Consider the following 15,655-nt stretch of genomic DNA (forward strand, 5'->3'; position numbering starts at 1 on the left):
GAATCCCCACCAAATCATTAACCTCTTCTTTTTTAAATAAACATTCATAATATATCTCTACCGTATCCAGAATCCCCACCAAATCATTAACCTCTTCTTTTTTAAATAAACATTTATAATATATCTCTACCGTATCCAGAATCCCCACCAAATCATTAACCTCTTCTTTTTTAAATAAACATTCATAATATATCTCTACCGTATCCAGAATCCCCACCAAATCATTAACCTCTTCTTTTTTAAATAAACATTCATAATATATCTCTACCGTATCCAGAATCCCCACCAAATCATTAACCTCTTCTTTTTTAAATAAACATTCATAATATATCTCTACCGTATCCAGAATCCCCACCAAATCATTAACCTCTTCTTTTTTAAATAAACATTCATAATATATCTCTACCGTATCCAGAATCCCCACCAAATCATTAACCTCTTCTTTTTTAAATAAACATTCATAATATATCTCTACCGTATCCAGAATCCCCACCAAATCATTAACCTCTTCTTTTTTAAATAAACATTCATAATATATCTCTACCGTATCCAGAATCCCCACCAAATCATTAACCTCTTCTTTTTTAAATAAACATTCATAATATATCTCTACCGTATCCAGAATCCCCACCAAATCATTAACCTCTTCTTTTTTAAATAAACATTCATAATATATCTCTACCGTATCCAGAATCCCCACCAAATCATTAACCTCTTCTTTTTTAAATAAACATTCATAATATATCTCTACCGTATCCAGAATCCCCACCAAATCATTAACCTCTTCTTTTTTAAATAAACATTCATAATATATCTCTACCGTATCCAGAATCCCCACCAAATCATTAACCTCTTCTTTTTTAAATAAACATTCATAATATATCTCTACCGTATCCAGAATCCCCACCAAATCATTAACCTCTTCTTTTTTAAATAAACATTCATAATATATCTCTACCGTATCCAGAATCCCCACCAAATCATTAACCTCTTCTTTTTTAAATAAACATTCATAATATATCTCTACCGTATCCAGAATCCCCACCAAATCATTAACCTCTTCTTTTTTAAATAAACATTCATAATATATCTCTACCGTATCCAGAATCCCCACCAAATCATTAACCTCTTCTTTTTTAAATAAACATTCATAATATATCTCTACCGTATCCAGAATCCCCACCAAATCATTAACCTCTTCTTTTTTAAATAAACATTCATAATATATCTCTACCGTATCCAGAATCCCCACCAAATCATTAACCTCTTCTTTTTTAAATAAACATTCATAATATATCTCTACCGTATCCAGAATCCCCACCAAATCATTAACCTCTTCTTTTTTAAATAAACATTCATAATATATCTCTACCGTATCCAGAATCCCCACCAAATCATTAACCTCTTCTTTTTTAAATAAACATTCATAATATATCTCTACCGTATCCAGAATCCCCACCAAATCATTAACCTCTTCTTTTTTAAATAAACATTCATAATATATCTCTACCGTATCCAGAATCCCCACCAAATCATTAACCTCTTCTTTTTTAAATAAACATTTATAATATATCTCTACCGTATCCAGAATCCCCACCAAATCATTAACCTCTTCTTTTTTAAATAAACATTCATAATATATCTCTACCGTATCCAGAATCCCCACCAAATCATTAACCTCTTCTTTTTTAAATAAACATTCATAATATATCTCTACCGTATCCAGAATCCCCACCAAATCATTAACCTCTTCTTTTTTAAATAAACATTCATAATATATCTCTACCGTATCCAGAATCCCCACCAAATCATTAACCTCTTCTTTTTTAAATAAACATTCATAATATATCTCTACCGTATCCAGAATCCCCACCAAATCATTAACCTCTTCTTTTTTAAATAAACATTCATAATATATCTCTACCGTATCCAGAATCCCCACCAAATCATTAACCTCTTCTTTTTTAAATAAACATTCATCATATATCTCTACCGTATCCAGAATCCCCACCAAATCATTAACCTCTTCTTTTTTAAATAAACATTCATCATATATCTCTACCGTATCCAGAATCCCCACCAAATCATTAACCTCTTCTTTTTTAAATAAACATTCATAATATATCTCTACCGTATCCAGAATCCCCACCAAATCATTAACCTCTTCTTTTTTAAATAAACATTCATAATATATCTCTACCGTATCCAGAATCCCCACCAAATCATTAACCTCTTCTTTTTTAAATAAACATTCATAATATATCTCTACCGTATCCAGAATCCCCACCAAATCATTAACCTCTTCTTTTTTAAATAAACATTCATAATATATCTCTACCGTATCCAGAATCCCCACCAAATCATTAACCTCTTCTTTTTTAAATAAACATTCATAATATATCTCTACCGTATCCAGAATCCCCACCAAATCATTAACCTCTTCTTTTTTAAATAAACATTCATAATATATCTCTACCGTATCCAGAATCCCCACCAAATCATTAACCTCTTCTTTTTTAAATAAACATTCATAATATATCTCTACCGTATCCAGAATCCCCACCAAATCATTAACCTCTTCTTTTTTAAATAAACATTCATAATATATCTCTACCGTATCCAGAATCCCCACCAAATCATTAACCTCTTCTTTTTTAAATAAACATTCATAATATATCTCTACCGTATCCAGAATCCCCACCAAATCATTAACCTCTTCTTTTTTAAATAAACATTCATAATATATCTCTACCGTATCCAGAATCCCCACCAAATCATTAACCTCTTCTTTTTTAAATAAACATTCATAATATATCTCTACCGTATCCAGAATCCCCACCAAATCATTAACCTCTTCTTTTTTAAATAAACATTCATAATATATCTCTACCGTATCCAGAATCCCCACCAAATCATTAACCTCTTCTTTTTTAAATAAACATTCATAATATATCTCTACCGTATCCAGAATCCCCACCAAATCATTAACCTCTTCTTTTTTAAATAAGCATTCATAATATATCTCTACCGTATCCAGAATCCCCACCAAATCATTAACCTCTTCTTTTTTAAATAAACATTCATAATATATCTCTACCGTATCCAGAATCCCCACCAAATCATTAACCTCTTCTTTTTTAAATAAACATTCATAATATATCTCTACCGTATCCAGAATCCCCACCAAATCATTAACCTCTTCTTTTTTAAATAAACATTCATAATATATCTCTACCGTATCCAGAATCCCCACCAAATCATTAACCTCTTCTTTTTTAAATAAGCATTCATAATATATCTCTACCGTATCCAGAATCCCCACCAAATCATTAACCTCTTCTTTTTTAAATAAACATTCATAATATATCTCTACCGTATCCAGAATCCCCACCAAATCATTAACCTCTTCTTTTTTAAATAAACATTCATAATATATCTCTACCGTATCCAGAATCCCCACCAAATCATTAACCTCTTCTTTTTTAAATAAACATTCATAATATATCTCTACCGTATCCAGAATCCCCACCAAATCATTAACCTCTTCTTTTTTAAATAAACATTCATAATATATCTCTACCGTATCCAGAATCCCCACCAAATCATTAACCTCTTCTTTTTTAAATAAACATTCATAATATATCTCTACCGTATCCAGAATCCCCACCAAATCATTAACCTCTTCTTTTTTAAATAAACATTCATAATATATCTCTACCGTATCCAGAATCCCCACCAAATCATTAACCTCTTCTTTTTTAAATAAACATTCATAATATATCTCTACCGTATCCAGAATCCCCACCAAATCATTAACCTTATCCCCCTTATCATTAATTAACTCTGTAATATAAGTCTTCTCTTGCCTTCTTTTTTCTAAATTCAAGAAAAACGAAGTACATCTTTCCCCCTCTATCGCATATTGCACTCTACTCCTTACAATCGCCGCATAACATTTCCTCTTCTCATATTCATCAAGTGCATCCTTAGCCAGTAAATAATCCCCCACCCCATGATCTTCATCATTTGCTATACACTCAAGTTCATATTGAACCTTCTGACGTAGTTCCCTCTCCTTCTTTTTCAAAACATAATACCTCTTAACAGCATATTTTATAGTCAATTCCTTACATTTGATTTTCAGCTCCTCCCACCACAACCCCATGTTCTCCTCCATTAACTATGGTCTTTTGGCCCGCCCCAATACATTCTGATATCATATCAATATAGTTTTCCTCCTCTAGCAAGCTATTATTTAAACACCACAGCCCAGCACATTTAGGTGTCTTTACTCCACAAGAAAATACCAACAATACCAGCATGATCACTTAAAGCTTAAAAACATATTCAGGATCATGTATTAGATGCTGTACATTCTTTCCCGTTAAACAGTAATCAATCCTGCTTTGTTTCACCTTATTTAAAACTATTTGCCTTCTAGAAAAATCCCTCCTCCCAGGGTAACGTTCTCTCCATACATCATGTAAATCATAATCTCCCATAACTGACAACAGTTCCTTTCATGAGGTGTCAGAGCGGAATTGCACACTGCTCGTCGCATCTAACCAACTTAACCACACATTAAAATTCCCAACCAAAATTGTATTGTCATTACACAGAGACCGAAATGCCCTGAAAAAAACCTCCCTCTCCTTTTCTACATTTGGGGCATACACATTAATTGTACGATAGTCAACAGAACCCACTGAAAAATCTACAGCACGAAGTCGGCCGTCGTAAGGCGTTTTCACTCTCTGTACATTTTCCACTATCCCCCTTTTAATCAGTATCACCACCCCACATGCACCTACTACCCCATGACTAACAAAACATAGATCTGCCCCACTCAACCCACGTGCATTTAAAGAAAATATCTTTATACCCGACATTAGTAACAAAAACATATGCCATAGATTTCACCTCATTCCTTCTTCAGATATTTGACTTACTAAAGCCTGAAGCACTCCAAAATCTATCTCATCCCCTGATCCCATCAGACTGTTAGGAGAAGTTGGAGCATTCCCTGCCCCCACAATAGGTTTGACATTCTGAACAGTCCCGTCAGGTTGTACATCCTCCATTAGAGGCTCTGTGCATGGGTCCTTGCCACACTCAGCTTTCTGAAAATCCATCTGAGCTCTTCCACATCTCGCATCTTCTCCCTCCACACCCTCTGATGAATTTAACCATTCTACCGCACTGTCCATACTGGATCCCAGCTCCGTCACCCCCATCTCTGCAGACTTGCTGGAATTTCTCACCCCTTCATGCATCCCACTGATCCCCTCCATATCATTCTCCTCTCCCAGATCACTTTCCTCCACACACCCTTCCTCAGATACTGAGCCTCTCTCATTCATTATATCAAGCTCGTCACCCACCCTTTCAACACATATACAGTTAAATGATTCACATTCCTCACATCTTCTTCTCTCAGGACACTCCCGTGCATAATGCCCCTGCTCCATACATTTGTAACACTTAAATTCAGGGCAATCACGTACTACATGACCAGGCTGAATACAAAGCCTACACACTTTCACCTGCCTGTCATGTATAACCCTGAAATATTCAGCCCCCTCCAGTCTCAAACTTCGTCGATTGTGGCAACGATTGGACATTGTTTGTAAATCGTACCTTACAGAAACGCGTACCGTCTGCAATTTCCGTTCCAGGCCACATTCTCCTCTTGATTGTAGACACTGCTGTGACTCCCCATCCAGTCAATATATTTATTATATCCTCATCCGAGATATATGTCGGTAAATTCAGAAAGGACACCACCAGTTCATCATGTGACAAATCCTTCGCCATTACACATGAGTCTTTAATGTTCAGTAAGGGGATGCCACAATAACTGGCAGAAACGGAAGTTGTTCATGGAGCAGGACAGTTTTGACCACCAAACCTTTTTGAGATTGGAGTGCAGCTGTGCACCTTTTGATTTGCACCCACCTCCTATGGATGAGGAGTCTCTTCGGCTTTGGCTCAAAGCATTGAACTTGAAGAAACCACCAAACCGACCCTATGTGTGTTCCTATCACTTGGTGGACAAGAGGTCGACAAGAGGTCGAGCATCCTTTCCCTGAGAAGTGACTGGCCTAAATGCTCCAGTTCGGCAGGGCTCATTACATTTTTAACAATGCTTTTTTCTGATAAAAAAACAAGTTCATTGCATCCGCTGTGGAGCCCAGTTTCATAATATTACCATATCCCAGCTTCTTGCCATAGTTGATTTTTTTAATTTTTTAAACAGGACTTATTTTAGGGCATTTTTCACCCTGCCAGCTCCTATTAGTTCTATTGAGCACCGGGGCACCAACTCGCTTTCCGAATGTTCTTTGCGCAGCCCATTGTTCTACGTCACAATGCCTGCTTCACTATTGTTGGCAATGAGATCTTCCAATGTTGTAACGTAAACAACAACAACAACAAAAATTCATGGAACTCTGAGGTCGTCCCATTGTTTCCTATAGGGGAAATATACAGTTGAAGTCGGACGTTTACATACACCTTAGCCAAATACATTTAAACTCAGTTTTTAACAATTCCTGAAGTTTTATCCTAGTAAAAATCCCCTGTTTTAGGTCAGTTAGGATCAGCACTTAATTTAAGAATGTGAAATGTCAGAATAATAGCAGAGAGAATGATTTATTTCAGCTTTCATTACATTCCCAGTGGGTCAGAAGTTTACATACACTCAATTAGTATTTGGTAGCATTGCAATGCAGGTGTAGAACCATGGTGGCTAGGAAAAACTCCCTAGAAAGGCCAGAACCTTGGAACCTTGGGTGGCCAGTCCTCTTCTGGCTGTGCCGGGTGGAGATTATAACAGAACATGGCCAAGATGTTCAAATGTTCATAGATGACCAGCAGGGTCAAATAATAATAATAATAATCACAGTGGTTGTCGAGGGTGCAAAAGGTCAGCACCTCAGGAGCAAATGTCAGTTGAGAGTATCTCTACCACTCCTGCTGTCTCGAGAGAGTTGAAAACAACAGGTCTGGGACAGGGAGCACGTCCGGTGAACAGGTCAGGGTTCCATAGCCACAGGAAGAACAGTTGAAACTGGAGCAGCAGCACAGCCAGGTGGACTGTGGACAGCATGGAGTCATCAGGCCAGGTAGTTCTGAGAAATGGTCCTAGGGCTCAGTGTCACACCCTGACCATAGTTTACTTTGTATGTTTCTATGTTTTGGTTGGTCAGGGTGTGATCTGAGTGGGCATTCTATGTCTAGTTTGTCCAGTTCTATGTTCGGCCTGATATGGTTCTCAATCAGAGGCAGGTGTTCGTCATTGTCTCTGATTGGGAACCATATTTAGGTAGCCTGGGTTTCACTGTGTGTTTGTGGGTGATTGTTCCTGTCTGTGTTTTCACCAGATAGGCTGTTTAGGTTTTCGTTACGTTCATTACGTCCTTTATTTTGTAGTGTTTGTATTGATTCGTGTTTTACGTTTGGTTATTAAAACATGGATCGCAATCTACACGCTGCATTTTGGTCCGACTCTCCTTCTCATACAGAAAATCGTCACACTCAGGTCCTCTGAGAGAGGGAGAGAGGGAGAGAAAGAGAGAACGAGAGAATTAGAGAGGGCATACTTAAATTCACACAGGACACCGGATAAGACAGGATAAATACTAGAGATATAACAGACTAACCCTAGCCTCCCGACACAAACTACTGCAGCATAAATACTGGAGGCTGAGAAAGGAAAGGTTGGGAGACACTGTGGCCCCATCCGACGATACCCCCGGACAGGGCCAAACAGGCAGGATATAAGCCAACCCACTTTGCCAAAGCACAACCCCCACACCACTAGAGGGATATCTTCAACCACCAACTTACCATCCTGAGACAAGGCCGAGTATAAATCACAAAGATCTCCGCCATGGCACAAGCCAAGGGGGCACGCCAACCCAGACAGGAAGATCACGTCAGTGACTCAACCTACTCAAGTGACGGGCCTGGACATGTACTAGGGATTGCATGGAAGAGCACCAGTAAGAAAATTGATATACAACATCCCCACTAAAAATGTTTAAATGCTCAGGAATTTCTACAAAATATGCACAAATTTATATAAAACATGGCTACAAACTATGAAACAAGCTCACAAATTGTATAACGTCCATGTACTGTAATATACATCCACAATACTTTTAGTTTTGGATGTTATGATGATATTCCTTGGAGGTCGGGGCACACAGGGCAGGTGCCCTGTGTGCCCATTCGGTAAGCTGGCCCTGATCATCAAGTTAAACCACAGGTATTGTTGTTACACATCCTCAAATTGTCTTGGAGGATAAAACTAAAACTGAGACTTCCATTTTACCTAATTTTATTGTCCAAAGAATGTTCTCATAGTCCAGAAATATTGGATGAAAATCCACAATGTTGGTGCAGGAGCACTGACCAATCTGCCTCCAAAAGAGGACTGCTTGTTTTGAGGATGGTGTGGAGGTCAGTGGTTGATGATCTGAGCACCCCCTGAGATGGTGAGTATGGTTTCAGTAGACCACTATTGAGCTGGTAGATCAGATAGGAGCTTCGAAGAAAGGTAATTTAGTGCTTTGAATGTGGTTCATTATTGCCTTATAGTGGATTCGGGACTTGGACAAGGAGTCAATGCAGTGTAAAGATGCATTTACATGGGGGTTTGGAGGACGGTGTCAAATTTCTTAGAATGAGTGAAAATATTGGAGTTTGGGGACTGGAGGGGATAATAGTCAAGTTGGGAAATGTGCAAATATTTAGATACAAATTTATCGTAAAATTGGGGATTATTCAGATATTCCTGTTGAAAAAGAAAAAGAGAGAAATATATAATCTTACAGTGTATTAATTTTATCCCATTGGGCCAAAACTGGTTGAATAAACGTTATTTGCACCTCATTTCAACAAAAACAAAAATCTATGTGATGACGGTGAATCAACGTGGAAAACACAATTGGATTTTTTTCACGCAACTTTTAACCAACATTTTTGGTTGATTTCACATTTTGGTTGAGTTCCTAAATTTAAATCAAAACTAGACATTGAACTGATGTCTCTGCCCAGTGGGATTGGATTTCTGTAATCATATCAGCTCATTTGTCACAATTCTTATAATCATCCAGAGAGAATGTACCTTTCTTTGAGATGACCTCCCTCAAGTATTCTCTCTCTTTCCTCGGAGCGAATTTGTCCCACATTTTAGCAAAGTCGCCATTGGTGACCACGTTTCTCAAGATATTGCGACTATGATGCCTGTGAACAAAGATATTAATATAATCTTAAACGTGCAACATATCAAATAATTTCTGCTGTCTGTGATTAAAAACAGTATTCAATTGATGGCAACCTGAGAAAAAATATCCCATAAAAATAAGACATACATTAGGTAGAATTTGCAAGGGGGTCGGTTTGAGTAATGCACCGCATTACCTGATCTACAAATCATCTCAACAATATAACAACTGGGTATTAACCGTTTGTTATTATAAAAATCTTAGCGAATCTGCACAGCACTTGGCTCAGGCCGACCATTGTGATCAAGTAGATTGTCTTCATTAGGCACCAAACAGAAGGAAGGAAACTGAATCAGGTACTGACTATTTGGACTCATTTACATTTGTAATTTTTACCCCAATTTCGTGGTATCCAATAGGTGGTTACAATCTTGTCCCATCGCTGCAACTCCCGTAAAGACTCTGGAGAGGCGAAGTTCGAGAGCCGTGCGTCCTCCGAAACACAACCCAGCCAAGCCGCACTGCTTCTTCACACAATGCCCGCTTAACCTGGAAGCACCAATGTGTCGGAGGAAACACCATACACCTGGCGACCGTGTCCGTGCATTGCACCCCGCCCACCACAGGAGGTCGCTAGTTGGCGATGGGAGAAGAACATCCCTTCCGGCCAAACATCCCGGCTAAGCTTTTGGCTTTTTAAATTTCAAACCCACATGAGTGCCTGGACTTGGATTTTCCTATGCCACGTAGCACTTATTTTTGTTTTCAATTACTATTCCCCTCCAAGAGAACCTGTGGTTGTTTTGGAATACCTAAAATCTGCAATACAATCCATTACACCCTTTAGCATAGATGGTGTAGACAGACGACAATGTGACTTTTAAAGGCAATTTCAATTTGTATTCGTGTTAAACGCTGCAGATGTTGACTCAAGACTAAATTACCTTTAAAAGCTGCATTGTTGGCGATCTAGTGCTATAGCGAGCCATGGCTTGAATCCCGGCCTTAACTGTTATGTTGAAGCAAGCTACTTTACAGGAGGAAATTCCCACCTGACTTCCTGTGCCGGGTCCACAGACAGTTTACTGACGGCAATCAAGAAACGGTCAGTGAGGTCTTTCTTCCCCGACAGGAGACGAGCCGTCCCCATGACCTCAGCCAGTCTCTCCAGGTGCTGAGCAGTACAGCTCCTCACCGCAGCGTTACGGTGGCTGAGGAAGGAAAAACAGAGCACATCAGTTACATGTCATAGAGATACATGAGTTAGGAGATGAATGATAATGGATTGTATTGATGAAGTCTCATCGATGGATCAAAATGTTCGCTAAGACTTTATATTAAGGTCCCTTAATATACCATTTATAAACTGTTTGTAAAGAGTTTACTTACCATTTATTAATCATTATTCCTATATTTGTAAATGTCAATAAGAAATCCATAAATATTTATTTACACATTTATAAACACTATTTTAAATGATTTGTTCAGGACTTATCAGATAATTAATAAGGTGTTTGATCACAGTATGTTCACAATTTATAATGTACTACCAGTTATAAAGGAGTTACTGTCAAGGCATTTGTTAATGGTGGATTAATGGTTTGACTCACCATTTATACACATATTTATAAATGTATTTATAAATGTCACAAATGGTGTATTTATTAATGAGTGCATTTATGAATGTGAGTACATGTACTTATGAATACCTCAGTGCCTCACTAATAGCCCCTAATCTAAAGTGTTCACTATATATACTTTATGAAGGTTTATAAATGACTTGTTACTCCCCAAAGGCTAGCACACATCAGTAGACAGTACCTCTCCACCAATGGCTAAAAATAATCTAAGTAACGCAATGGTAAAATAAGAACAACACAAGGAAGTATAAGACATAACAAAAAAAATGTGATTCCATTCAAATGTGACGTCTAGCGTTGGGGTGAGTTGCTGCCGGAACTGTTGTGGAATAACCTAGCATGCTGATGAAAAAGGCAGTTAAATAAAAACTAGCAGTATTTCAATCTTCTCAATTTTGAGGCTTGGATAATGGGATAATTCGTGGAAGTCCGGATCTACCCCTTAGTGAGTGTTACTTGACCGCTCTCCCTTTTTACCTCAGCCCACCGACCAGCAGGGCATTCATGACACGGGTAGGGGTGCAGCTCTGCACCATGTGACCCAGGGCAAAGTTGGCACCCTGCCGGATGAAGGCTTTGGCCTCGCTGGCTTTGTGCAGCAGCATGCGTGCCGTCCCCTCCACCTCACTGTCCATGGCCCTCTGGAGGTGGACGTATATGTCACCCAGTGTGGCCATGGCAGCACAGGACACTGCAGAGCGCAGGTTCTTCACCTGAATCATAATAACACACACAGGACCAGCTATTAATGTTGAGCTGTACAACCCACGAACATCAGAAACATGACACAATCATTTGACTTGTTCTCCAAATGTAGCAGATTTGTGCAGATGAATGAATAGGGCAGTGAATGAATACAGTTACCTCATTTATAATGGAAAGGCAGATATCATGGAGTTTAGGCATCAGTATGTCCATGTGGTTCTGAGCCATCACACGGAGAGAGGTCAAGCCCTCGATCTTCTTCTCCCTGCAATTCAGTGATAGAAACGTAAGCATTTTCCACAACATTTTCCAAAAACATTATAATGATGTTCATCAATTAGGACTCTGGTCTCTTAATTTCAGTAGTTTCTAGGCTCTGTAGCTCAAATCTACATTTCCAAGGACACTACACTGTGCTTCCTTTAGCCTGGCTCCATTGGTCTTGTCTACAGTGAATGATCACCAGTCATCAGAGGCAGAGTGGAGCAGCTTGAAGGTCTTAGTCAGGGCCTGCTCTGGGTTGGACAGGGGCTGCAATCTGGCCTTGTTCTTAATTTGACCCTTTGGCTCACTGGCTACCATCTTGTCTATGGGTTGACAGCAGACATCTATCTCTCTATGAACTGTATGTATTTATTTATGTATTTACTCATTTCCATATCTGTTTGTAGCTTTTAACACTGGTTCATTATGATATCATTTTAAATTTAGCACATATATTTTTGGTGCTCTCCCTGCTCAGAAACAGGGTCCAATTAGCCTTGAGTAAAAGTTATCTCACTGTGAAACAGGCAAATCAAGTGTGGAAAAATGTCTTATCCCTGGGCTAAAGCCATTTGTGTCCCTTCCCTTCCTACTGTTTTTCTATCACTCTACCTAGCTTCACCTCCCTGTCTAATTTCCATTAGTGTGAGTACATGAGAGGGACTGACCTGAGCCGGTGGCAGCCTTTGGCAAGCTGAGGCTGTTTGCTCCTGGGCTTGGTAGGAGGGGGAGCAGGCCTGGGTGGGCTGTCACGCAACTTGACCGGGGTCCCGACATCCAAGTAGTCACGGAGCTCCGCAGGGGTGTTCATATCCACTGAGCTCAGGCTTCCCAGAGAGCTGGTGGCTATTTCCCCCGTGGGCATGGCCGAGCCCAAACTTCTCCTGCCCATGGCCTTCACCTCATGTACCACCTTTGGTGTAGACCAGAAAAGAATGCTCCCATCATAGAAATACATATAGAACTAGTATATACATAAACTAATACACAGAGAGATACTGTATTCTAGGATCGAATCTATCATGCTGTCAAAAAGAGAGTATCCTTTCTAACCTGTACCCCCGCACACTGACTCGGTATCGATACCCCCTGTATTTAGCCTCGTTATTGTTATGTCATTGTGTTACTGTTAGAGGAATTCTAAATTCCTATATGTTTTGTAGCCAAAACCAAATTCACACTCTATCTATTTCATAATCATTTGTAGGATTATCATTTGCATGAAATTGCGAGAGACCAATCTTAAAAACAAGTTCAGCATTTATTCTTAATGAGTACTGGCCCAAAATACAAAGAACATTACATTTTGAAGAGAAGATAAAAATGACGTCATCAGTTCTCACACTTTCTCCGATCCACACAATAGCGCAGTGTCTTCAGGTCTGGAGATTGTCTCCTACTCCCCTCATAAAAACAAACATTCCAATCTGTCTAAAATATATACTCTTCTCCACTAATGGAACATCAAAGAACATTCTTATCTGTCTAAAGAGATATACCCTCCTTCTCCCTTAAACCCGCAAGGTACAGACAATTCATTCGTTTTACCTACATTTTCAGTCCTAGTTTAACCAAAAACCCATACATTTCATACCACAACATAATAGTATTAAAATTAATGGTTCTAATTTAAATGTATACATAATTAATCATTTCAACTATAATTTCCTCCAACAGTTACTTTAATTATTTTTATTTTTTACTTTAGTTGATTTGGTAAATATTTTCTTAACTCTTCTTGAACTGCACTGTTGGTTTCACGGTAAGGTCTACACTTGTTGTGTTCGACACGTGACAAATAAAGTTTGATTTGATTTTAAGACATGGAACCACTATCTGTTTTGGCAATTTATCAGTCCAAGTATATTTCTGAACTGCAAATGTTCACATTTACAATAAATTCAAATCCATCCTACCTTCCAGGCCTCCTCCTTCAGGTGAGCCTCGATGTCCCTCACCTCCTCCATCAGGTCAATGGGTCCGTTGTTGTCAGCACAGCCCTGGTCCGACTGGACTTTCAGGGCATTGACTCCCCGCCTGCCCTTCTTCTTCTTGCCCCTCTTGGAGGGAGCTCCAGTGGGAGGGACGGGAACAGGCCACACGCTACTGCTGCTGAATGACTTATTTACCTGGATGGACTCCAGAGAGTGAGATTCGGGTCGAACTTGGGCTCCGTCCACCCCCACCACGTTCTTCAGTGGGGCCAGAGCTATGTGCTCAAGCCTTCGTGGCAAAGGCCTCGGTGGAGCTTTCGGCCGCGGAATGCACTGAATAGAGGGGACGAAGTGGTGCGCGAAGGTGCTGCCATCCCCGATGAGAGCAGTCCGGACATAATTATCATGGATATCACTTATCTTTCTTTGCTTTGCTTCCATGGCCTCTCTCTCAGCTCTCTGCATCTGCAGAAGTCTGGCATCACTGATGAAGCCACGATGGCCCTCTGCGATTGGGTAGCTCTCCTGATAGCCCTGGATCACAATGGGACAGTATGAAATGTATAGCAGAAGTGAAGTAGGCAAAATAGTTTCTCCAGTGTCATAAACTTTTAAGCTAAAGATTTTATGGATGTAGGCCTACTGTATGTCTACGAAACCACAAAATAAACAGTGCTATTTTTGGAAAAACGTTTGAAAAACTGATGAGCCTTACAAAACTTGAAAACTTGTCCTGGTCATCCTGTTGGTTTAAAGCCATGTTTTGCTTCCTCCGGTTTTCGATGACGCTCTTCATCTGTGAGTTCTCCTTCTGGAGTTTGTCAAACTCACTTGATTTTCTCCCTCGATAAGCCATTGATGATAAATATTAACACTCTCAAAATAAGAACTTAACCTATCTCTGTGAGAGATGTATCAGGAAATGAGTGGAAATTAAATGTTGCTTGTCAGTTGGAACCAGCAATGATATCATGGCAAGTATTCCATTACATTGTGATGTCATAATGGGGTCTGTTGACAGTGCTGAGCACATCAGCACATGGTGAACATTTTGATTCCCATATAAAATCATGCATGTGGCGAATTTGTAAATACTTGATATATATATATATATAAACTCAGCAAAAAAATAAACGTCCCTTTTTTAGGACCCTGTCTTTCAAAGATAATTCGTAAAAATCCAAGTAACTTCACAGATCTTCATTGTAAAGGGTTTAAACACTGTTTCCCATGTTTCCCACGCACAATCTCTACATCAGTGCTCAGAATTTCCGCAATAAGCTGAGAGGCTGAACTGAGGGCTTGTAGGCCGGTTGTAAGGCAGGTCCTCATTAGACATCACCGGCAACAGCGTCGCCTATGGGCACAAACCCACCGTCGCTGGACCAGACAGGACTGCCAAAAAGTGCTCTTCACTGACGAGTCGCGGTTTTGTCTCACCAAGGGTGATGGTCGGATTTACGTTTATCGTTGAAGGAATGAGCGTTACACCGAGGCCTGTACTCTGGAGCGAGATCGATTTGGAGGTGGAGGGTCCGTCATGGTCTGGCGCAGTGTGTCACAGCATCATCGGACTAAGCTTGTTGTCATTGCAGGCAGTCTCAATGCTGTGTATTACAGGGAAGACATCCTCCTCCCTCATGTGGTACACTTCCTGCAGGCTCATCCTGACATGACCCTCCAGCATGACAATGCCACCAGCCATACTGCTCGTTCTGTGCATGATTTCCTGCAAGACAGGAATATCAGTGTTCTGCCATGGTCAGCGAAGAGCCTGGATCTCAATCCCATTGAGCACATCTGGGACCTGTTGGATCGGAGGGTGAGAGCTAGGGCCATTCCCCCCAGAAATGTCTGTGTACTTGCAGGTGCCTTGGTGGAA

General features: G+C 39.7%; 1 protein-coding gene across 1 annotated transcript; it reads right to left on the reverse strand.

Annotated features, from left to right (window-relative positions):
* Window positions 1-6,634: 6,634 nt before the first annotated feature.
* On the reverse strand, window positions 6,635-12,276 carry LOC149970455 (TOG array regulator of axonemal microtubules protein 1-like). Its single transcript, XM_090226215.1, has 5 exons — window positions 12,039-12,276; window positions 11,735-11,840; window positions 11,348-11,583; window positions 10,283-10,441; window positions 6,635-9,249 (listed from the first exon to the last, which is right to left on the reverse strand). Exons 1-5 carry the CDS (start codon window positions 12,155-12,157, stop codon window positions 9,090-9,092), a joined length of 780 nt encoding a protein of 259 aa, XP_090082341.1. The 5' UTR covers window positions 12,158-12,276; the 3' UTR covers window positions 6,635-9,089.
* Window positions 12,277-15,655: the final 3,379 nt, after the last annotated feature.

This window comes from Oncorhynchus mykiss, chromosome 29 (assembly GCF_057628025.1).
Source record: "Oncorhynchus mykiss isolate SJ-2025 chromosome 29, ASM5762802v1, whole genome shotgun sequence".
NCBI lineage: Eukaryota > Metazoa > Chordata > Actinopteri > Salmoniformes > Salmonidae > Oncorhynchus > Oncorhynchus mykiss.